The sequence below is a fragment of the Centruroides vittatus genome, unplaced genomic scaffold (genome assembly GCF_030686945.1).
Source record: "Centruroides vittatus isolate TY-2023 unplaced genomic scaffold, ASM3068694v2 contig_7, whole genome shotgun sequence".
NCBI classification, from domain to species: Eukaryota; Metazoa; Arthropoda; class Arachnida; order Scorpiones; family Buthidae; genus Centruroides; species Centruroides vittatus.
In genome coordinates, this window is record NW_027122442.1 from 1708083 (window position 1) to 1734006 (window position 25924).

The 25924-nt window shown below is 33.1% G+C and overlaps 1 protein-coding gene and 1 pseudogene across 1 annotated transcript in view; one reads left to right on the top strand and one right to left on the bottom strand.

Moving 5' to 3' along the window:
* LOC136980477 (probable helicase senataxin) overlaps positions 1-19535 on the top strand; it is a 35830-nt gene extending 16295 nt beyond the window's left edge. Inside the window, 3 exon segments of the mRNA XM_067276596.1 lie at positions 7914-8036; positions 14200-17635; positions 17637-19535. Coding sequence (XP_067132697.1) covers positions 14215-17635; positions 17637-19276 — 5061 coding nt within the window. The 5' untranslated portion in view covers positions 7914-8036; positions 14200-14214 and the 3' untranslated portion in view covers positions 19277-19535.
* LOC136980514 (U4 spliceosomal RNA) lies at positions 8413-8544 on the bottom strand (annotated as a pseudogene).
* Positions 19536-25924: the final 6389 nt, after the last annotated feature.

A 25924-nucleotide genomic window follows, 5' to 3' on the forward strand; every position in this document is an offset into this window, starting at 1 on the left:
TGTGTGGGGGGCACGATTTTTGTTCTACCCTGTTTTAAAACTTAACTCCTGCGCTTTTTGTCGAAAATTTCTGAAATTTTGCGGGGAAGTTTGTTTATTAGGTGATTGATGCGCTGAAATTTTGGATAATATAGGTCGAAGGTGGGGAGATAATGAGGATCGTGTGTATCTCCAGTAGGGTCGGATTTAATAACGAGTAAAATCATCATTAGCATTTATATATTAGTGGATAATTTAGTGCTTGAAAGTTGGCAGTGTTTATGATCGGCGCTTTTGGGCGTATTATAATTAATAATTTAATTTTTTTCAGATAATTGTTTCATTTTTTTCTATATTATTTTATAGAATCTTTTTATGTTTGTGTCGACTATTCGCTTGTATTTTTTTTCTTTTGTGAATATAATTTTTATTGTTGTCGGTTTTGTTTGTTATTGGTATTAATATTGTATTACTCCTTTTTTCTTTTAACAGACCAAGTATTACGTTCTGTACTGTTAATAATAATGTATTTTATACTGGAATTGATACTGATGATTGTAATGTTTTTTTTTCCTGTTGTAATATGCCCGTACATTCAGGGTTTACCTTGTACTATTAAATAAGTAAATAAAATAAATATATATTAAAAACAAAATATTCCGTCAACGCCGAAACCGAAACTTCAGCAACTTGTTTGTGAAGTGTTAGTTTTGGTTTCGGAATTGTTTGTAAAGTTAGTTTCGGCAAGTGCTGTAAATATAGACGCAACTCTGACTGTCTGGAGCAAACACAACCAAATCAATCAAGACGGACAAGTGCTTTATCCACACTTTCCGAAATTGTGTTTCAATTGATTTGATTTTAATTTAAATTAATTAATTTTTTAATTTTATTTTTAATGTTAGTTTCAGTGTAAATGTCAGAGTTTTAATTATTATTTTTTTAAATTTAAGTATTATGTTTAGTTTTAATTAACTGGCTACCTAGTATTAATGAATATTAAATATTATTATTATAATATGGTATGTAACAGAGATGGCGAACCTTTTTTGAGCCCGCGTGCCCATTCATACCTACCTTTTAAAGATGTTTACGCATGCCAAAGTTTTAGACTTCGAATAACGATATTTAAAGAAATTAAACGAATATACTTTAATTAGAATAGATGTAAAGAGCTGACTGAAAAAAAGGATGATCAGGTGATAAACCGAAAAGATGATTGAGAGACAGATGATAAATCAAAACCGTATGATACGTTACGTGCCGTTTTGGGCACGCAAGCTAGGAGACAAATTTGACATTTGATAACATTGGTTTTACTTATTCATTGGTACTTTGTACTTCTAAAGCTTCGGAGTTAGAACGCGAAATTCGACAAAAATTCATTTTCGAAGAATGCTTCAAACTTCAAACTGAGCGGAGTAAACAACAAAAAAAAAAAAAAGTGCTCGAAGGTTGAAATAAGCTTCTAAACAAAGAATACAGTCGCAAATTATCAGTAATGTATGAAATTTCACAACTTAAGATTAAATCATACATCTGTGTTAAGTAACGAGACCTGTTAAAAATACGCAAAAATTTTATATTCAACTCAATAAATATAACCTTTATATATTAACCATGGTATCCTAGAAGTGTGTGCAAACAATGAAGTGTAAAAGGAAAGGTGTAATATCGACGATCGAGATGAAAAAGTAATTTACCGCGAAGCATGAAAGGTGCACATGTGTAGTGAATCTGGCGGCGATTTTTAAGATGCTGAAATCGACGCTGTGCGACAAGTAAATGCAATTTTCATTTTATTATAACGGTATTTGCGTGTTTTATTTATTGTTTTAGTGTTTTAATTCATCATTAGTTCATTTAATTGTGTTATTTTTACCTTAAATTGTTTTAAGTTTATCGAAATTAGTGCTGTTTAGGGTCTGAGAATAGATTATTCCATTATTTCTAATAGGAAATATTGATTCAAACGTCGAACGATTCTTAGTTTGAACTGCCTCCTGAAATAAATTCAAAGTATGATGCGTCACTGTAGTTGGTTTAAAGAGTTGAAAGACACATGCGGTAAAAAGTTGTAAAAATGAGAAGTCACGTCACATTTGATCAATACTTTAGCCTGATATTGAGTAATTTGTTTTTTTCTATTGTTTTCTAGTGTTCTAAACTAAACTCTTGCAACAAATGTAACTGTTATTGAACCGTAATAAGTTTAAAATCTTTATTTATATGTATATGTTAACTTTTTATTATAAGTGTGGAAGAAGTGACTCCAAAAACATTCTTTACTAGAATTTTCTCATATGTTTGAATCTGTCTTTGTTCTCAAGTGCCGTTGTGAGACAATGTTCTAGAACTGGACTCGAGTTTTTCTCAGTACATTAAAAAAACTGTAATTCAACAGCAAAAAATAAAACTAGGATTCCATATAATCTTAACAACAGTTGTAACAACGGAAATAATGTCTATGACCTGTGCATTCTAAGCGATTAGCAACTTGGAAGGATGATGTCACGTCCATCTTTTGCCAAAACGAGTATAATAATCAATAATTTTGTTATTATTATTTATATAATTTGTGTAAAGCTTGTGAAAGAAATTTTTACAAACTCCAATTTATATAATTACATTTAAAATTATAATACTTTTATTACTAAACTTAATGTCCTTTCACAAATCACATCTGGAATGTATATTCTTTAGGTTTGATAAATAATGGATATTGATAAGCATTCGTAGAGTAATCTTATGGATTTATATGTAGGGAAGGACGAGGCAACTTCAGCACATTAAGAATAAGTTAACTTTTTTGTAACAAATATTGCTGTAAACTGAAAGAAAAGCATTATTTATTATCTTCCAGAATGTATCCTTACCATAAAACTGGTTAAAACCAGTTTTGAAATAAAAATAATCATAATAATAATAACTTTATAAAAAATATGCCAAAGTTGCCCCCATACCAGGGCAACTTCGGCAACAGTAATGGAGCAAGATAGGCAGGCATATAAATTTGTGTTATTAACAATGTATAAGTTGGAATTCACTATTAAAACAAAGAAATACTGTTTCAAAGACCTATTTAATATTATAACAATGAAATAAAAGTTCATTTAAGTAAATAGCATATTTAAGTAAAGGAAATGTAAACAAAAATTAATTACAGAAAAAAATCAAACAGATAATAAATGAAAATATCCTAATGCAAGTTAAAAGCAATATAAATGAATTAGTGAACTCAAACAAACAGTAGAAATGAAATATGCTTAACAGCAAATTGTTTATGCCCTACACCTATCGTAAATAAATTGAACCAACTCATTTTCCACATCTATACAGCCACATGAGACCACAGTTAACACTTGCAGCAGATAATCCACTTTTTTCGAGTAGTTCCATATTGTTCATTGCAATATATGCAATAAATATTTTCATTGTCATTTTCCGGTTTTTTAGGACTTTTTTGCCCCTTTTCTTTGGTGAACTTCAAATCCATTGCCTTTCTGCAAGTTTTTGATTTTTTAAACTTTAGCCTTAGCTTCTAGCGTGGCTTTGTATGGGAATCCAGTTACTTGTTCTGCTAGTTGTTAGTTGCGGCAAAACATGATCAAAAACAAGATTGGCAACACTGCTGAAGATGCCCAATAGTCATGATTTAGAAACATTAAGTGAAACCCTGAGAATAGGGTACCAAGACATGATCTGGTCACATGAATAAGTTAATGTTTTATCCTTCTAACAGGAAAAATAACTTTCGTTATTATGGAATTATAACAAATATGCCAATTCTATATAAATGGAAGCAAAATATTTATAAGAAATTGAATGAAACAAACAACTTTATTTGATACTTCAATTACACTTGTCGGAGAACAACACAGACACCACACTCAACAAGCTGTCATTAAAATTCAACTGTCTAGCCTCTAAAGAGAGTTTCCTTTTATTTTGTTTCAAAGAAAGTTTAATTGACGAAGTTACCTTGTCTTCCCCTATATATATATAAATGATTGAATGAAATTCCATTCTGTTATTTAGGATTGTCAACTGTTGGAATTTTTGTTATTTTTTAAAAAAAAGACTAGTTTTTTTTCCTCTCTCTTGAAGTTTGTTTAACTAATTGTAGTCGGAATTATTTCTACTCCTACTTTTGTTTCTCTGTCCTTTGAATACTAAGAGGGCCTGTTTTTACCGGTAATCATATTCATTGCCACCAGCTTCTCAGTGGCGACAACAGGATGGTGAAGGATAGAGTTTAACATAATTGGAACAGACAAAGTTTCAACTTCTTTGGATTTGATCTTCAATCCCCAGAATGGGTAGGTTGTCATCTTAATTGCTTTGGCCATCCAGCTGTCATATCATCAAGAAAGGAGGAAATGTTTCCAAGATTTTGTTCATCACTTTATTTTTCTACATTGTATTTGAAATTCCTTACTCTGAAAGTTGGAAACTATTTGTGATTCATATATTCTATATTTAATTCATTTCTTAACTAAACTCATTAATGTAAAAGTAAATTAATTAATTTAAATCTACGATTTTAACACAGGGAATTGTTTAATTTTAGTCAATGATCATTTTCAATTGTATATACAATAATACCTCGACTTGCGTTACCCCAACTTACATGAACCCAGAGTTACGCGATTTTCAAATCTCGTTGACTTGTCTTTTGTTTGAGCGCCATGCAACTCTTGATTACTCACTCCTTTACACTATTGTTAAGCTTACATGTTCGGACAAGTCGCGCGGAATCAACGCATAGCTACAATTTATTTTGTGTTATTTATTTCTGTGTTTGCTATATCTACAGAGACTTGAGAGACTCTACTATGTCATCTAAACGAAGTAGAACTGATTCTTCTGCATCAAACAAGAAAAGAAAATTTTATCTTTGGAATGTAAAGTTAACATTATTAAAGACTTCAATATGAAAATGAAAATTTGTGAATTGGCAAAGAAGTTTTAGCTCCCGGAATCGACGGTCAGAACAATTATAAAAGGTAAAGAAAAAAATCTTCAAAGCTGTGAAAATTTGACAGAAGGCCCCAGTTCAATTGAAAAGAAGTTACAAATTTTAGAAAATATAGACTCCAACAAAGAGTGCATTTCTTCTACAAAATGAGAAATGAAAAAATTATTAGCATGCTACGAGGAAATATTGTGGGAGAAAAAAATCTTTGAGCCGTCAAGACGAATTTGTCAGATTTTATGAAGCCTTCTACATCACAATAACTTCGGTTTACGATTTTAATAATATAATTTGTTATACATATGTATTATCTAAGATTTTATTAAACATTTTTTTTCTAAATTATTGTTTTCTTTAGTCTCCAGTCCCAATTAAAAATAATTTGTATGTATTTATGTGCGAAATTATACCCTGACTTACGCGCTTATCGCTCGGTCCCACCTATCGCGTAAGTTCGGGGTATATTAGTACTGTATATTAGTTTTTAATTGACAAATAATAAAACTGAATAGAATCAAATATAGAAAGTTTATTTTGTAGAAAAACTGCATAAAATTATTTTGAGTATTGAAAAATTTTTCTGTTTCTTTGTAAATAAATTGGTGATTATAAAATTAGTAATGATAAAATTTTGTTCTTAACACTCAGATGTGAAGTTTTAACTTTCTGCCAATATTACAAAATTTAAACTGTTAGAAATTTGATTTCATATAATTTATCTAACACAGTATCACTTCTAACTTTTACATATAATTAATTTTTGTTAGGCAATTCTACTTTTAGACTAAAGCTAACAGCTGATAGTAATCTGTTTAATAATTATTAGTAAATGCTTTTGTAAAGTGAATAGTTGTCATACAAAAAATTGTAATCTCTCAAAATTGCTATAAGATGAATTGGATCTTTATTTACATGTGGGGAAACTTTTCCTTCTGATACACAATACTTGACTTAGTAAGCCAACAATGATTTTGGAATTCTCCATTGCTAATGAACTAAAAATGCAAAGATTCACAAATTTAATGTTTTTTATAACAATAATGAAAAATTGATGGACCAATATTATTTAAAAGTATATTTAAGCATGGATCTGCTTCCATTTAGTCATTGCAGTGTTTTGTGATTTCATTTTCATTTAATTAGCCTTAACAGAGTAGTCTCTCTTCTGATATAAGTGTTCCTGATTTCCCCTACCTATATCTCAGAGACCACCTACAAGTTGTATTTTTTTTATCACAATATACATATAAGTTATATTATGTAATAATGGTTAATACTAAAGCTCCATCTGATTATGTTATATGTATATTTCCAGTTGATAATAATTAGTCCTTGCATGAGAATATCATTTTTTACAAACTGCATCCAATGATTATAGAATACATACCTAGATATTTACATTTTCATATGAAAATTTTGGTGATTTAATTAATATTTAATCACTTTTATATTGTTGTAAATATTATTTACTCTGAACATGATTTTAATAAAATTATTTTTAAACTAGTTATATATGAAAGAAAACAATTATGTATATACATTAAAGTTATGTAGTACTTTAGTAACATTTTATTCTTAAAACTATTAATTGAATTATCAAAATTTTATTATAAAATTAAATCCGTATAATGATGATTAGAATCAAAAAGCCTTGTTAATTCTGTTCTTATTTACTACAGTAGTGTCCTGCTTGTCCAAACTAATTGGGACTGAGCCCTGTTCGGATTAGCAGATTTTTGGATTAGCCGAATAATTGAAATAATGCAGAAGCAAGCAGTAAAACAGGTCTGGTTTATATAGATCCAACACCATTAATGACGTCAGCACCCACCCTTTATTTCATCTGACTTGTACTCAATGAGATGCCAAAATAACTGACTGGAAAAAACTGCACAAAGATTGAATAGTTTTATGCCTCTACTTCAGAAAAATAAGTTGAAAATCGACAAACAGCAAGGGCCTCAACATTTGACAAGTTTGATGAAGTCATATTTACACGGTTCACTCAGAAAAGAGAAAGCGGAACACTTCTAAGTAGACCTGTTGTTAGTGAAAATTTTTTTTTTCCACTGACTGAAACATGTTTGGACTAGCGGGACTCTACTGTATTATCTTTCAAACTGCTTTTACATTATGATACAAAAATAAAATGCTACCACTGTGCCACCAGCTCTATATTTCTAAATTAATTACTTTACAACAGTTATGAACCCTGTTTGTTGCAAATGGCAGACCTGACAGATAAAATGTGAGAGAATGGATTTGTTAGTAGATAGCAATAAGTAGTGTTGCCACCTGGACAGTCCAGTTTTTAATTCATTGTCTGAGTTAATAACTAATTTTGTCCAGGATTTTGTAGCAACCTGTTGACCTTTTTTGCTTCTCAGCTCTTTTAAAGCTAAGTTATTTCATTTTTTAATTTAAGTTGCTCCTACACAAGTCCCTACTGGTTTAGAACTGGCGTGCACGTTATTCTTTGCATGGTAAAATAACACTGCGCATGCGTCAGGGACTTCTGTTTGAACAAACCTGACCTGTCGTCCAGGTCAGCAATTTTGAAAAGGTGGCAACACTAGCAATAAGATTGCAAATTCTTCCAGATTTGCCAGGAGACTCCTATATATAAAAATAGACTAAAGAAAACATCATTTTTGATATTGTGGAGATAAAAAATATCAATTCATTCAACTTTTACTCTTGGAATGGAAAATGCCTGTAATCAGCTCATTCGGAGATGACATGCTTAGCTTGCAATTATTGATGAAAATCAATATAGTTAATATTAGAATGCATTTAAAAGAGATAACAATTAAAAATTTAAAAAAAAGGATTGAGAACTATTAAATGAAATAAATAAATAAATGATGAAAAGTTAATGCTTTAGATTTTTTAATCATAAATTTGATTTTTTTAAATTTAAAGAAATGTAATTTTATAGAATTTTCTTTTTAATTTTTAGGTTATGAAGATAATCCATAGAATTCAAGCATTTAATTGATTTTTGTTGCAGTTTCTTTTCTATGAAGTAAGATTAACTAAAAGAACTTATTGAATAATGAAAAATGGACCATCAAATTTATAGGTAAATAGGTTTAACGATAACTATACATTATTTAAATTATATTAATTTCTTTTATCAGCATAGTTAATATCATATAATAGTTGTAGTTGTATTTTATAGTTAATATCTTGAAGATATTTGTTACTTTCAAGATATTGATAAATTTGATTTTTAAAATGTTTAAAAAGTAAAGAATTGAACAAAATTGCCTTTTTATATTTATGCATTTAGTCCCAATTGTATGAAATTGATTAATTACAAAAAGATATTTTACTTTGAAAAATTTTTATAGTAGAGCTTAGAATTCAACTATTTTAAGTATTTGGTAGTATTCTAGGTTTTGTAGAATTCTTAATTTTTATATACATTTAAATTATCTTAAAAATTCTCCTAGTCCTAAATTATTTACTTTACAACACACAATTTAATATGACAATATTAACACGATATATTGGTTAAAGTTTTCAAATAGCAATAAACGCGCCTCGGTTTACCCTCATTGGTAACGATATCACCTCTGCACAAAGGTATTAACGCAATATATATAAATACATAATATGCTGAATGCCTATATCTACAACACCCAGAGAACTGGAGAGACCAGAGACAGGATCCTGTATCTTGACTTTCTGAGATAATTCAGGGGTGCTGCACACTTATACAGTATAGTGTTAGCCTGATTCGTGTGGTCTGTGGACGACAGATAATGGTCTTTATTCAAGTAGTGTTGGTGCCTGAATGCAGACACCCCTGTATTCAGATATGTCAATTTCAATTTGTCATAGAAAGATACTTCATGTACAGTAAGACCCCACTTAATGCGAAGATGCGTTCCTAGATAACAAAGCGCTAAATGAAACAGTGTTAAACAAGGTCATTTTAACATAGAGTAAATAGGGATAGGGGAACACGCAACCAAAAATAAACAAATTTTACCTTAATTTTAAGTAATTTTTATATTAATTTGTATAATAGTATATGTTAAATAACACATAAACATATGCACACAGAAATGTAAAGTTCATTTTTTGTGATGATGGTCCTAACTTTCCTAAAATTCTTGTTTTTTTGCAATAAAGTTGTGAAGTTTCATTTGTCGCTTTTTTCTTTCCTTAAGCAAATGTTGGTAGCAGAAGATCGCATCCAAAATGCCTTGTTTTGCTTCTGCACTCCTTTCAAAATGTGGATCAATTGCTACAATTTGATCAACGATTTCGGTTATTGCTACCAAACTTTTCCTAAGGAAATCTGTAGAGAAATTTTTTGGATTCTTCGTTTTCAGAATCACTATTGTTTTGCCAGTTTTTGAAGGTTGTTGTTCGCATGGCTTTTACCAGAAACCTGCAGTACTCTACTCCCTCAATATCCTGCACGTCTACATCTCCTAGTCCTGCTGTATTGATTAGGTTAAGTTTGGTCAACCTAACGATACAGCAAGAGGCTCTTCTCATTGAGAATTTTTGGATACCTCCGGTTATAACTTCTTCCACACTTTATTCGTGCATTTATCGGTTAATTCTTGCCAAGTGAAGCCTATATTTCCTATGGTATCCATGATGTTATATTTTTTTGAAAATTGCACCAAACATAGATTTAAAGAAAGTACCCCTTTTTGCCACCTTTTTCTGATTGGTTTGTGTTCGTAAATAATCGTATTATATATGAATTAATGAAATGCCACGATAATTTAAGTCAGTGTAAATTTTGAGCTTTTTTAGGCTTCGAGCAGACTGCATTATGTCGAATCAGCATTAAGCGGGGTCTTACTGTACTTTATTCTTATTAATGGTATTGTATGTATATTCGGACAATGATGTTAAAATAAAAATGATCCTTTTATAAGATTTTGCAGCACACCCTTTCAGAAACACTGAATTATTTGGTCTTTAGTGAAACACTGTTGTAGGACTTGCTGCACATTCAGTCCTATATAGGATTGAATGTGCAGCATCACTATGTCTGCAGGATAAAGCTCTGTGTTATGTAACACAGTGCTCTATTCTACAGACATTGCAATGTCAATATTTCATTGCAGTGACAGAACAAGTCACTGGTCTCGTTGGTTTCGATTCTTTGAAAATATGGACCGATTATGAACAAAGCAGTAAAGTGATGCTGTCGTGGCTATAATTTGGCTATGAGAGGATGGCGGATACATCTTTGCTGAGAAGGTGTCTTGGTAGCATTGGAGCATGAGGTATGCTTACCTTCCATGTAGAGCTTGTGAGACTTTTGTAGTTAACAATAAAGTTGTTATGTTGTTAAAGGATTAGATTAATTGTGCATGCAGATATCCTAGCATGCGAGAATAACGCAACAGATGCCACACTGATTTCCATGGCTGCAAGGGAATCTTCTCAATCATAAGGGGTCTCAGTAGCCCAAATGCAAACTTGTGTATATTGATGATGCCATTCAGATAAAAATGTGCTTTGTTGCTTTATAGGATGTTTCTAGGCCGTGCATCATCCACTTCCATCTGAGCTAGGAACAAGTGAGAAAAGTGCAGGAAAGTTTCCAGATCTTCTGGAAGGAGTTTTTGGACTAATCTTGTAGGGAAAACACTTCAGTATTTTGTGCATGATTTTCCACACAGTTTAATAAAGCATATCCAGTTGCCTAGATATTGCCCAAGCACTGCAGATGAACCCTGCAGCACTTTGGCAGCATTATCTTCCACTATGGCAGTTGTAACATGTTCAAATTCATTTGATATTGATTTGTGCTCTTGTCCCGATTGCACTTGTAAAGATCTGGTATTTTTGAAGCTAAGATCATTTTTTTCAAAGCAGTAATAGTGGAACCTTTGGGACCTTTTCTTAAGATCTTTGCATTCCAGAACAACTGAAGTACAACAGAAGCATGATCATTACTTTGGTAATGAAGCTTTATAAGATTGTGTAACTATAACATTGCATTAAGTAATCATAAGTTTGTCTAGCTGAAAGCATTTACATGCAAATTTGATGTTAGTTAACTGGAATTTACATAATTTTACATTTGTGAGTGTGAATATGGATATTTACACTCACACATTAGCTCCATGATTTTTGTCATTTTTCCCTCTGGTAGCAAAAATTTGAAGTAAAGACTTTTATTACAAAAATTGAAATCTTGTGGTCTGAGTAGTATGCTTGCCAATTTTGATTGAGTTTGGCCAAACAAGTTTTGTACTATTAAACTTAAAAACCTCTACTTTAATTGTGGCCTCTAAGTTTTCTATTTAGAAACCTGTTATGATTATTAACAATATTATCTTTTATTTTGAGCAGAGCTGAAATAATTGCAGAAAACAATACAAAATGTTCAGAAATATTAGGAATATTTTTAAGTAAGGACCCTTTCACAATATCTTTTTAAAATGTGTGTTCAGAATTTTGCACTTACTAGAAAAAATGTCATGTTTTAGATAAACTGAGGGAAAAAGTGGAAACACTTAAATAAACTGTATTAATGTAACATAAAAATAAAAACCTTTTCAAAATAATTTCAGTGTTGTAGTATTTCAAATTGTCATGTACCCGAATATTAAGACAAATTTTTATAATAAATATCCATCCAGGAAATAATTAATTTTATGATCTGAAATAATTCCAATTGACAAATTATTTGTAATCTTAATTTTATTTTGAGATTAAAGCTGTCCAAGATTTCTCTCAAAAAATTAATTTTTGATCTGAAAATAACATAAAAATCAATTTTATGATCAAAGCTGCTCAAACCACTATTACTTATTACTCATTACTGTAATAGAAAAGTTTGTAAGTGGATTAATACACTAAGCAATGGTTGGCCTGCTTCTTTACTGACATCCTACAGAAAGGTAATATTCCTTTTGCTATGAAACGAGCTAAAATCATAGCTATCTTGAAACCTGGAAAACCTAATGATAGACCAGAGTACTATTGACCTATCTCACTCTTGAGTGTGATGTATAAGCTTTTAGAGAGACTTCTTTACATCAGATTAAGCAATACAACTTTTGAGAAAATTTTGGTAGAGCAGGCTGGTTTTTGACCAAAAAGAAGCTGTACAGACCAGAGACTAGCCTTTACTACTTTTGTAGAGGCTGGATACCAAAGGCAATTAAAAACATCTGCAGTATTCATCGATCTTACTGCAGCATATGATACTGTCTGGCAGCATAGCCTAATCTATAAGCTGCTTTAAGTGATATCCTGCTTAAAAATAGTTAAAATAATTGATGAGATGTTAAATAACCAACCCTTTTAAGTTGTCATGGGAAATTCGAGAAGTAGGATAAGAAAACTAAATAATGGCCTACCTCAGGGTTCCATCCTGGCACCACTGCTTTTTAGTCTTTACATAGCTGACTTGCCTCAAATGAAGGCAAGGAAATTTAGGTATGCAGACGATTGGGTGATTGCCACGAGACATAAAGATCTTGCAATTACTGAGAAGATCCTGACAGAGGATTTATCTACCTTTAGGACAATATTTTTGCCAGTGGAGACTTCAATTGAGTAAGACAATAACTGAAGCCACATGCTTTTACCTTAATAACAAACTGGCAAATGAAGAATTAAAGGTTTATTTTGACAATAATTTACTGAAATATAATAAGAACCCAAAATATCTTGGTGTCACTTTGGATAGAACTTTATCATTTAAAACACATCTGATGAATCTTACTGCCAAGGTTAATACCAGAAACAACATATGTGGAACTACATGGGGCTCTTCGCCGTCCACCTTACGATCTGTGCTCTTGGCTTGGTTTTCTCTGCAGCGGAATACTGTGCCTCTGTATGGATGAACAGTACTCACATTAAAAAACTGGATGCCCAACTAAATAATACCCTATGTATCATAACAGGCACTTTTAAATGTACTCCTATTCATTGGTTACCTGCTTTGAGCCATATCCCTCCGTCTGCACTCCGAAGGGATAGCGCTCTGCTCAGGGAATATGGGAAAATATTGTCCCATCCACAACTTCCAATTCATCAGGATATTGATGACCTCAGCATAAATCGACTTAAATCAAAACACCCCCCTCTTTTAAGAGCTAAAAATTCCAGCATTCCAGTAATTTCAACCTTACTGAATCTTGGAAAAGGCTTTGGGCTGATGTCTCTCCAGTGGACAGTCGACAACTTCCTTGTATCACAAAGCGATCACCTGGATTTGAATTATCCAGAAATCTTTGGAGTGTGTTAAATAGAATTCGGACCAAACATGGGTTATGCAGGGACAGTCTTTTTAGGTGGGGGAAAAGTCGCATCCCCACAGTGTGACTGTGGTGCTGAAAGACAGACAATACATCATATCTTGGAAGATTGTCCAATAAGACCTTTTCTGGGACAACAGAGTGACTTCCTGATTGTGACTGAAAGTGCTTTAAACCATATTTCTAACTTAGATTTACATTTATGATTTGTGTTCTTTTTTCTGCTTTGTCCTTTTTATTAATTAGATATGTAGCCGTATGCTAAATAAATAAATTGTAAGTGGATAAGACTAAGTAAGATTAGGAGAATGTGCCATCATGCATATTCTCCTGATCATACTTATACTTGAGCCAGTCATTTGTAATCACTGGCAATCTTGTATGTGCAGTAGACACTATGATTTGTGGAAACAGCTGGTTCACCAAGGGAACACAAAGTGACTATAAGGCTAAAATACTGCCAGTCTCTACAGGTTCCACATTGCAAGAAAAATAATTGTATTATAGAAATAACATAAGAATTTTATATCGAGAGAAATATGTTTTTAATCACACCAAGAGCCAATCTAACACACACTCCTCTATTGTACCCAATTTAAAGAATTTTAAAAATGTGTTAGATTGGGCAAAGTGCCCAATCTAACACATTTTGTGTGATAAACTTTTACATAATATAATCTTTGTAAATATAAATCAAATACTATATTATAATATAATATAAGGGTTAGAAATACGAAATAATCTAATAATCTTTATCTTTGTTGCTGTTTTTTGCCTGAACAATGCCAGGCTCATCAGCTAGTATAACATATATACCAAGTTTCATCAAAATTTGTTAAGCAGAATGTGCTCTAGAAGAGTCTAAATAGGGTCAGTTTAATTATAACTTCCCTGTGTAATTATTGTGATATTATTAAAGCAATAAAATTTAATTAAAATATTTTGAGATATGACCTATTGTATAATTCCATTTTAACTGTGAATTTCTTTCAGGTATGTTCGAAGAAGATGGCAGAAGGTCTGATTTCTGAAAAAGATATACAAGCAGAATGGTTTTTATTAAGGATAGGCAATTTCGAAAAATGTGTTCTGATACCTTTAGACAAAAATGAAATAATTGTTGGAAGGAGTAGCAACAGACTCCTCAAAGATAGTCCAGGAATATCTCGTAAACATGTGCGTTTCGAGAGGTCTTCTAATGGCGGATGGGTCATTCAAGATCTTCAAAGTACAAATGGAGTCTTTGTCAATAACGTCAAGATCGATTCTGGACGTTCGTATAATATTCAAGAATCTGATATAATTGGGTTAGGAATAACATCTGCTACTGCAGAGGATCATTTTTTATTCAAATTATGTCGAAAACGGAATAATTTTGATATTAAATCTCAAAATATTAAAGTAGAACCAAATATAACAGGTAAATTGGAAACACCTCCCAATCAAGATGGTTCAGAAAAATTTCGTTCTTTGAGTAATCCTGTTACAAAAGAACAAAACTGTGAAGAGATAAGTAGCGATTCAATTTCAGACCGTAGTGTATTAGATAAAACTGTTCAAGTCAAAGAATGTATTGTAAAGTTAAAACGATGTGATGATGATATTCTGAGGTTACAAAGATCAAAAACCGAAATACACAACGAATCATCATCATCAAATAGTGATCAAGTGAAATTGTCCGAATTTCCAATTGAAAAGAAGAGAAGAAAGGAAACCAATGAGGTGACATCAAATAGTGACCATAGTGAAGTATTTAATAATTTAAATTTAAAAAACATAAAGAAAGAATTACCTGACGAATCCTCATCATCAGAAAGTGATGACTGTGACGATTTTAAATTTTGTAATTTAAAGATAAAGAAAAAGATTCTTAGTGAACCATCATCATCCTCATCATCATCTGATGATGATGATCAAGACATTTTCAATGTTTCAAAGATTTCACGTTTGGTAACTACAAGGAAAAGAAGAATTTTCTCTTCTGATGACAGTGAATCAGATTTTTCTCCTAATTATAGAGTTAAAAAGTATTTATCAGAAACATGTAATAAAAAGTTGAATAGTAAAGCCGATTGTGATAGCAGTTTGAATCAAATCATTCCTTTAAAAGATCATTCTGAGATTGTTCAGTCTGGTGTAAAAAAGTCCGATATATTATTAAGTGATATTAAGCACGAAGATGAGAATTTGACAGACGAATCAAAAACAAAAGAAAAGGAAGGAAAAGCTCTTTCAGAAAATACTCATAAAAAGAATCTGACCGTTGCGAATAATGTAATTGTAATTGAAGACGATTTACCTTCAGAAGATGAAACAAAATGTAATAAAAATATAACTGAATTTGAAGATAGTGTTATAATAATAAACGATAATTCAGGATATTCTCAAAGTGACGAAATAATAATTATATCGGATGATGATGATGAAGCTGATGCTCACAGCGATAAAATTAAGCAAGTGGACAATAAAAAAGCTTTCAAAACCGAAAAAAATGACGAATTTGAGTATCGCTGTGATGAGGATTCCAATAATTATTTCGATGATGATATAAAATGTTCAAAGGAAGATTTTCCTTGCGATACAGTAGATGATAATTTTATATCTTCGGATGACGACGTTGCAAAAGATATTAACGATGAAGAATTGTTCAATCGACTTTTGTGGCCACCTCTTTCTGAAGATCCCGAAGAGGAAACGAAAGAAAAAGTTTCAGAAGAATTCTTTCCAGTACTTTCTCAATCCTTCTATTCTGATGGTGATAGCACTTCATCATCTGAAAATGAATCCCACGTAACAGGACAGGAGAAAACGAAAAATGAATCAGAAAAATCTAAAGATGATGATAAAACAAAACCAGAAATCAGCCACTCCTGTACTGGAGATAAATCAAGTGGCATTCAACTTACTGAAGCGTTGCCAATGAATCGCAGGCCTAAATATGCTCGTGGTCGAGAAGAATGGTTTACTGAAAGAAGTGCTAAAAACGACGAATTTCTGTCAAAAATATCGGAAAAGAAATTAAGGAAACCAGATGTACCCTTGAGAGAAAAGACGAAAGTGTCTACTAAGAAAAAGGAAAAGCGCTGTTCATTGAAAGAGAAACTTAAAGAAAATATGGGATATCGCTTACGCTTCCCGGGGGGTGGTTCCGCGATAAGAACTACTACAAATGCTAATGATATCAGAATTATTAGCGGCAATAATAATAATATTCAAACAGATACAACAAACAAAGTAGCAAAAACGATGGATGCCCAAACTAAATTGCCACTCGTTCATCAACAACCAAAGAAAAAGGCTACGATACCAACTCGGAATTTCGAATCCAGATCTTCAAAACTTGCTGAAGATATGATTAACAATTCAGCTAACAATGTTAATTTGGCTAAGAAAACATCAGCAAAACCTGTTCTGGAAAAATCTAAGTCAAATTACAAAAATTCTCTTCAAAATTATAAAATTCCAAAAAAGACGACACGTTCCGAATTATCTGAATCTGAACCACCAAAAGATAAGGACGAGAGGCGACATTCTTTAAATGGTTTTCATGACAAACAGAAAGAGGTGAAAAACAAAGCTGGTCAATCTTTAATTGAGGATCGTGCAAAGCTTACACAAAGTTTGCAAAAAGATGTAGGAACAACTAATAAAATGAAAAAAGTTAGATTTTCTACTAATGTCGAAAGTCGACAGATAATGCCAAATGTTAGCTCGTATAGCTGCTCTGTATTGAAACCGTCAGAAAATTTGAACGAAAGGGGGAAATTCGTTAATAATAATACCTCTCCTAATCAACTACAACAAAATCAGTTAATGACTATAGAAAATGTAATCGCTAAAATAGTTCAGTGGAACGTAAACTGGTTGTTAGAACAGAGAGATAAAGTTAATCCACCGCCTGTAGTAGATCAAATATCTTTAAAGAAAGTCACACTACACTATACTTCTGTAGAAGAATACTTTAATACATACATAAATTTATTATTATTGGAAATATGGAACTGTATTTTCAGATCATGGAAAACAAAAACAGAACGTTCCACTGGTAGAAGCATTTACGCTGCAGTTACAAGTTATAATTCATTCAGAGATATGATGATACTGAATTGTCAGACAGTAGTATCAATGAAAGAATCTTTTGATAAAGCATCGCAACCATTTGAAGGAAATCTTGTCATTATGGATTTAAGGATAAGTAACATTCAGAAAGCAGTTGTAAGAGTATTTGGTTATATATCGGAGCATAAAACTGAAAGATTCAGGCCCCAAGCCAATTCTCTATTAGATAATTTATCAGCTAGTAAAGAAGAAAACTCTCAATTAGTCTCATTTGTAGTGAAAACAAAATTGCGTGAACAAAGTCTAGATCTTTCAAAACTTATGAAAATTCAGGGTATTTGGTATTTAAAGACCGTCCTTAAGACATTTTGAGGCGTTATTAAAGTTTTCTGACAGCGCACTACATCCTTTCATTATAAAACCCGATTTTAAAGTGTGTTCGTTTGAAAAACATTCTCATATTCCTCTTAGACCTATGCAAAATTTTAATGCATTACAGAAACAAGCAATTAGTAGTATATCCAGAGGCATCTGCCAGCCACACTCCATTCCGCGAATTCTTCTTCTACATGGTCCACCAGGTACTGGAAAAACTTCCACCATTATAGGAATTATTCATCAATTGCTAACTCAAAGAGTGGGAGACCAATATGTGAAATTTCTTATCACAGCTCCTTCTAACGCTGCAGTGGATGAAATCGGCAGACGTTTATTGAAACAAAAATCCTATCTGAAGAAACCTGATGGGAAAAAAGTTAGATTTGTTCGAATCGGACAGAGCGACCACGTTCACAAAGAGTTGAGATTTTATTTTATTGATGAATTGGTTAAGTTTAACTTGAGAGAAATGCTGAAAGAAAACAATCAAATTACTATAAATGATTTAGAAGCAAGGATTAATAGGTTGCAACTGGAGATTCAAACGAAAAAAGATCGTAAACATCCCGAAAATGAAATAAAAGCTAAACAATTACAGTTAGAAAAATGTTATCAGAGGCTCGATTGGTTTAGAAACAGAAACAATAGTTTTAGTAACATCGAGCATTATAAGCAAAAATTAAGGATAGAGATCTTAACCAAAGCGGACATCATACTCACTACTTTAAACAGTTGTAAGAATGCACTACTAGAAAATGCTTTTGGTAGAAATAGTCCTGTTACATTTACTTGTTGCATCGTGGATGAAGCTACTCAATGCACAGAACCTGAAATTTTGATCCCCCTCCAATATGGAATCAGTAAATTGGTGTTAGTGGGCGATCCACAACAGTTGCCAGCGTTAGTTACTTCGAAAACTGCCGCACAGTGTGGATTTCAGTTATCTTTATTTGAAAGATTTTACAAATATTTTTTGCAAATGAAACAACAGAGTCCAATTTTTATGTTGACAGAACAATATCGTATGCATCCCGAAATCTGCAAATTTCCATCTCAACATTTTTATGGTACTAGATTAATATCTAGTGGAACGCGTCCTCAATTTCCTATAAAACCATACGTAATGTTAGATATTATAGATAGTCAAGAATGTAAAGATAATCCTGCAAATATATATAACATGCCCGAAGCCAGTTTTGTCAGCAAACTATGCATAGAACTGTTACATATTCTTCCCGTGTCCAGTTCCATAGGTATCATTACGCCTTATCAGGGCCAGAGACAGGTTTTCACTAGATATTTTGAGAGCCAAACGAGTTTGAGTAAGGAAAATCAGCAAAGAATAGAAGTAAACACCGTGGACGGCTTTCAAGGACGTGAAAAAGATGTCGTCATATTGTCTTGCGTCAGAGGAAATAATTATTCCGGAAATATTGGATTTTTGAACGATGGACAAAGATTAAACGTGGCTATCACTCGAGCACGCTGTTCGCTCATTGTGTGCTGTCATGTGACATTTCTCAGGAACCATGCTCATTGGAATGCTCTAATTTCAAATGCTGAACAAAGAAATCTGTTATTTCCTGTTAAGTCATCATCTGTGAATGAAGTGATCAAAATGATCACGTATTAGAAGAATACCAAAATGATTGGTTGTAACTAAGATTACTGTAAATTCATGTATATATGTGTCATCACTGCTCCATTATCCACTGGTGTAAATAAATTTCCAAGTCGGAATAAATAACAGATACGTTCTTCATCCTATAAAATTTTTTTTATATTTTATACACTACGATTATTTGTAAGCCAAATTATATGTTGAGTATTAAATTATATGACTGGAATATTGTAATATATAAAATATCAAATAAAAGTTTTGAAATAAAATATTTATGTTGATATGTTGGAAAGACAAATTTGAGTTATGATTGAAACAATTGGAAAACATCATCTGACGATACATAAATTCCACGCTATGTATGCATGCGTTTTTACAGTGGAAAAACACGTTGCTCGAATCTTATTTTACACAAATCCTCATCGACTATTAAATTCTATAAAACAATGCATGAAATGAGAATTACTGTGCGAGGTTTTTCAATGGTACTTGCATGCAGCAGTACGTTGTTTGAAAAGAATATTCAATATACTGAAATGGCAGGAAATCGTCGGAGATTATTTCAAATATACATTCAATTGAAAAATACCAAAGAAGAAAAGAATGGAGTTACAATGATTTTTTCCATGAAGCTTTCTGTATAATTCAAAGTTTAAGTTACTACTGCCGCAGGACAATAAGAAAAAGTGGTCTGGAATGAGATTCGAATCCGGATTCTTACTGTGAATGATATTGATCAAAACTACCCAGTGGCAATAAGAAGGTTTTTTTTAACAAGCTCGTTCTGGGTTCGGCTAGGCTCAGAATAGGTTACCAGGGTGATGAGGGAGTGGACCAAACATGTTCGAACGAACCACCCCGAAAAATTTATCCCGTTGAACCCGTCCGAATTTCAGAGCGGTTGCTGAAATTATAGAACATTAGGAAACATATTTATACTGTGTTTTCAGTACGAGATTCTGTAGAAAAACTAAATGATAGCTCGTTTCCAGTTGGTGATCTGGTGAAATTTCTTAAGCCGTTGCCACACCATGCGATTTCCAGCCGCGCATGTGACAGCAACTGCAACAAGCGCTAGTTGCGCGCGTCTTCTCGTGATTACACATTGTTCGCTGGCGTTGCAACTCGGAAACACGTGACCCTATAATAAACAAATAAAATTACAGTAGCTTGTTTTTGAGTACTTTCGTGAGTTTATCGACATTTTACGTTTTACTTCAGAGTATTTACGGAATTTTAGCTACTTTTCTTATTAAAGTGGAAAGCAGTTCCTTTTCTGGAATGAATAAAAGAAAAAAGGCGATAATTTTGTTAGAGCTGGAGAGAATATACAAAAAGAAAAATAAAAGAAAGCGTTCATGTTGGGTTAAAATTTGGCGAAATGAAAATCAACGGGTTAAACAATCGTGCTTCCACCAGCTGATGAATGAATTAAGGTTTTCAGATGCCGAAGGTTGTAGGGAATATACAGGGTATCTATATGGAAACGAATACAGTACTTTCCAAAGTATTTTAAGGAGGATAACACCTATAATAGCTAAAGAAGATACTCATCTTCGAAGTTCTATTTACGTCTTTCGTTGGCACTTCGTTATTTAGCGACCGGTAAGAATATAATATACAGTGGGTGATCGGATAACGAACACTTCACAGAACAAACACAAGAAGAAGTGACGTAAAATAATGAATACCGATTGATCTTACCTTGTCTTCAGGCAACAATTCGAAACTTTTCGGAGCGCGGGAGACGTCGACATCGACGCTCAACCCGGCATATAATGATTATTCAGTGGCGTGCCGTCATTGGAAGCGGTGGAAGCGCCGCTTCCACCTTCCAATGACCTTCCCTTGTAGTTTCTGAAGTATAAATTTTCATATTTTAACGTACTTTGAATTAATTAAAATTAATATTTTATTATAACTGCATTATGTATCTTATTACAAATTTCTATACTACATGTGAAAAAAACGATAAGATTGCTATTGTATATTCGAATATCAGTGGCGGAATGGAAGCGCTTACGAGACAGCTTCCACGGCGAGAATAACTGAATGGTGTAAAGCAGCCGGAGGGCATTGGCGCATGCGCTTTACAGAGCACCAATCTCAGCCGGTTTAATTGGTGGAAGCTAAACGTGTGTAACGCTTCCAACAATTCTATCCCTTAGCCACTGGGTAGGGAGCTATCTGACTAAGTGAATTGTTTAAGATTTAAAAAGTAAAGAGTATTCAATGTTATTTCTATGTACGTTTTTTGCCAAGTTATATTTAATAATAATTTTCTTTTAATTATACTGTAATTATATTGACAGATTTTGAGACAAAATCTTTAGAATTTTTATCACTTTTAGATGTTAATAATCTTAATATTATGAAAAACAATTTTTCCAAGCGTGTTTTAATTTTATGGGAAATTTTTTGATTTATCTAAATTACGTAGCGAATCGCAATATTTATATTCGTGTCCGGATTATATTGACAAGTAACTCTTAGACATAAAACATATTATAATTAATGTCGATCCGAACAAAGACGTACTAAAAGAATTATATGATTTAATATCATTAATTTTTACGGTACCATCTACCAGTGGGTCTGCTGAGCGCAGTTTTTCGACCACGAAGCAAATTCATACATTGGCAGGAATACTCGGTCGGAGGAAAAATTGTCGCAAGCGTTGCTTTCGATATTTTTTGTTTTGTTTTTTTGTAACTCTTTCCGTCCAGTGGGCACTAAGAGGGCCTCTTATAGCAAGCCCATTATGGGTTCGGCCAGGCCCACAATGGGGCGGCCGGGTGGTGAGGGACGGGGACCGACATATCCGGACGAACCACCCCCGAAAAATTCCTGGGGATTTTTTGACCCGTTGCTTTCGATAGAAAAAGAGCTTTTAAATACGTTGATGGAGTCGACGACCAGCGACTTTTATGATAAAGTAATTAACGACTTTGCGGAAAAAATCGCCGAATAGAATTAGTTTATAAAAAATTAAAAACAAGTTTTTCTATCATTGTTTGTATCATATCAATTTGTATTATGTATGTATTATTTGTATTTTAGAACTAAAATACATAAATTGTTTATTTTTGTCATTTTCAGTATTTGTTTAAAACTTTTATGGAAATGTCATCTACCGGACAGGTGTGACCCGTCACGAAAGACGCGAAAAAACGGTTAATTTAAAGAAAAATTTATTAGTTTAAAAAAATATAGGTAAAAGTCCTTTGTAGTCGGACACCCATTGTTTATATCAAACTGCCAGGCAGAAACCATAAATCGCGGAAGGAAGTCGTCCTATGATCGTGGAAGATCGAATTCGTCTTCGATTTTGACTTTTCTCCCGCTCCAGGTAAGAGTCTCGTTGCGTTTAGTAGCCAGGGACCAACCACTCGGGAAGCGTGATTGAGGGAGAATGACCAATCAAATGGACGAAACAAAGACCGGAGATTGATATAATCCCCCACAATCGAGGACACCTGGCACTCGGTTAACGTTCCGAATAACCAAAACGCCGTATGTCAACGCGCAAATAAAAAAAAAAATACAATTTCTTGTCTATTGTGCCAACCTGTAACCCGCGCCACTTCGGACTTAGACCGTGTCCCCGACGCCAACAGAGGAAGTCTCCCCGTGCCCTACAGACTTGTCAATGCCACTGTCCCGGGGCCACCTTCGATCTACCATCGAAGAACCACATCGACGCCCAGGATGTCCGGACAGCTGATTGTCTAAAGCAAACTATTTTGTACATAGTATATGTTTATTTTATGTTTCTTTTTTGTCAGTTTTTGTCAGATACGTCTCTTCAGCCACCACGCAGGTACAAATGGACCCTAGGCCATCACTGACGCGCAATTAACTGATTGCCCCTGGAAGTCGGCTTCTTACAGAAACACAGCTTTTCTATCATCAAATGTCACGGCACGCCACTGGGTGTTACGGAAACGTAACTCGAGCAAAGTTCGTCAAACTGTGAGCAGCGCGGGTTGCCACAAGAGATAATCACGTGTTAGGAATAATGGTGTGTTCTGAATCCGTTCCTATATCCTGGCGGGAGTGCGCGCTGTATGTAATGGTAGTTTACGGTAGAAGGCAAAGTGGCATGCTCAATGGCTCAAATAGTTCCGTTTTTAGTGTCCATTGTGTGGTTTTATGAATGAAAATTTAGAAGTTATGAAAGCACACAAGTCAATGATGTAAGTGGTAAGTGTCGTTTCGAGTTTTTCTCGTAGCTACTTTGAATGCTATTGGAACTTTTTAAAATTTTGTCTCTAAAAATGCATATTTTAAAATTATAGATGCCGCCATCACGATACTGTCGATATTACGGGCCTCGCCATCTTTTTCTTCCACGGTCGTTCGCAATTGTCTATAAACAGAGCGACCGATGTTAATGAACGCATCCGAAGGAGTCTTTGCTTTATCACGTGACGCCTGTAAGATATTTTTCAAAGAGAACGAATTTTTCCTCGAGAAGAAAAAGTTGTCCGGAAAGCCGCCAGAGCTGTAGTTGCGTGGAAGCCAGGTCACGTGATACGCTATGTGTACAGTTCCACGACGAAAACAAGCTTAAGCAGTGGCGGCTGAAACGGCGCAGAGTCGGTAAGTAGTACCATGATTTTTCTGTTTATAGCGTTTTTTTATATGAGTGATCACTCAAAAATTGTGTGTTTTTGAAATGTCTTTTGTTGAAGTTAAAATTTGCTTGTTTATGAAATTACGGATAATACTATTGAAGACTATAAATAAAAATTAGACATTCATGTTTAAGCAATATATCAACGTTTTCTCTTTTAATTTTATTTAAAATCGAGACATATATGATAGACAGTTAGCTTATTTCAATAGCGTCAACAGTTAAACAATCCCTCTTTTCAATGTTCCTACTTTACTCACTAGACGGCGTTAGTGCTTCCAGTGAGCAACAAGGTCTGTATAAGGTCAGGACACGCTCCCGTGATTCTATGCGGCAGCGGCCATGTTGGGGCATATCGATAGAGATCACCACACGTGGTTCCTGCGTGAGTCGACTATTATTACGTATATACATACTCAAAACGTTAAACAATGGGTTATTCTGTGGCACCTAATTGTAAAAGTAAGTCTACCGACCTTCGATTGTTTAGATTTCCTGCAGATAAGCAGAGGAAAGCGAAATGGGTGCAGAACTGCAGACGGGATAAGTGGCAGCCAACTGAACATTCTAAACTATGTGAGGATAGTGTATATTATGTATTTTTCTATAGGTACTGTCTTTATAGCTTTATAGATGTATACGTGAGCTCACATTAAATTATTTGTTGTTCAGCTATATTTCGAAGAATCTCAGTTTGAACTGTTAATCTCAACTTTTCTGTCAGTGAGATTACATATTTTTGCCAGAGATATGAACAGTACTTTGTAAAAAAAAAAAAAAAACTGTATGGAAGCAGAAGCTTATTTATGCGTAATTCTGCTGACTTCCGAAAATGGTGTTTTATTATATTTGTATCTTGTGTGTTTACAGAGAAAGAAGTTGTATCTCAGATAAGCTCTGTTAAAAATATCATCAAATTGTGTTTAATATTATCCTTTTTGATTAGATTTTATGTAATTAGGAAAATATGACGTTTAAGCCTTTGTAAAGTAAAAAATGTTCATTGATTAAACGTTAGTCCAGTATTTATTTTTTAATGCATTAATATTGTATTGGTAAATGCCTTAAAATAAAATTTTGGATAACTTATGTTATTGCATTACTTTACCAAGTGCTTATATACGTAATTGCATCAGTTTTAGCACCTATTTAATTAGTTTCATTCACGACAGCAAATGATGTGGATGATTGTTTCTTTTAAACTATTTGATCGAAAAGTTACATAAAATTGGGGATGCATAATCATCCGAGATTATTATTATAATTTTGACTGGAAATCGCTGGATTTATGCAATTTTAGTTTAATTAATGTCGTATAAAACTGACTGCTCGTACAAGGTTGCTTAAAACATGCGACTCAAAATACCCCAAAATGGCGGCTTAAGAAGTAGGTCACGCGTGTCCTGACCTTGTACTGTACAAACCTTGGTGAGCAACATTTCCTTTAAGTTCGACATTAGTTTCTCTGAGTCCCCCTAGATGGCACTAACGGCTGCTAATTAAAGTTTTGCATTCGATTAGCGCCATCTGGAACATAATGCTGTGTTTTCGAATGTTTATATAATCCTGTAAACGAAGTTTTAAAACGCTACGCCATTAGATTGTCTAAATGATTTTATTTAAAAGAATAGAAATAAAAACGCTGGATAGAATTTTGCATAGTTTTATCTGTTTTGAAAGCATATTGGAACGCATGTTTCCGAGTTTTAAGTACATATAAATCCGCACAATAGTTGTAAGTAACAAGCTGTTTCTTTTCTGTCAACATCAATAAAAATGAAATTAATAAGTTATGGACGAAATCGAGATATTGTTCTATGTACCAAGTAGTAGACCGTCCAGCATATACATCACGTTAGGGGTAGGCTTTCTTGCATATTTCACCTGTATTCCGAAAAGTGTACTTGCAGTTTCATAACTATTGAAACCCTTTCTCTCGTATTAATTTTTTTCCTCTAAAATACAGTAGTTTAATTTTGTTTTGTAAGAAACTTTGCAGCATTATAAAGCAGATTTACGCGGCA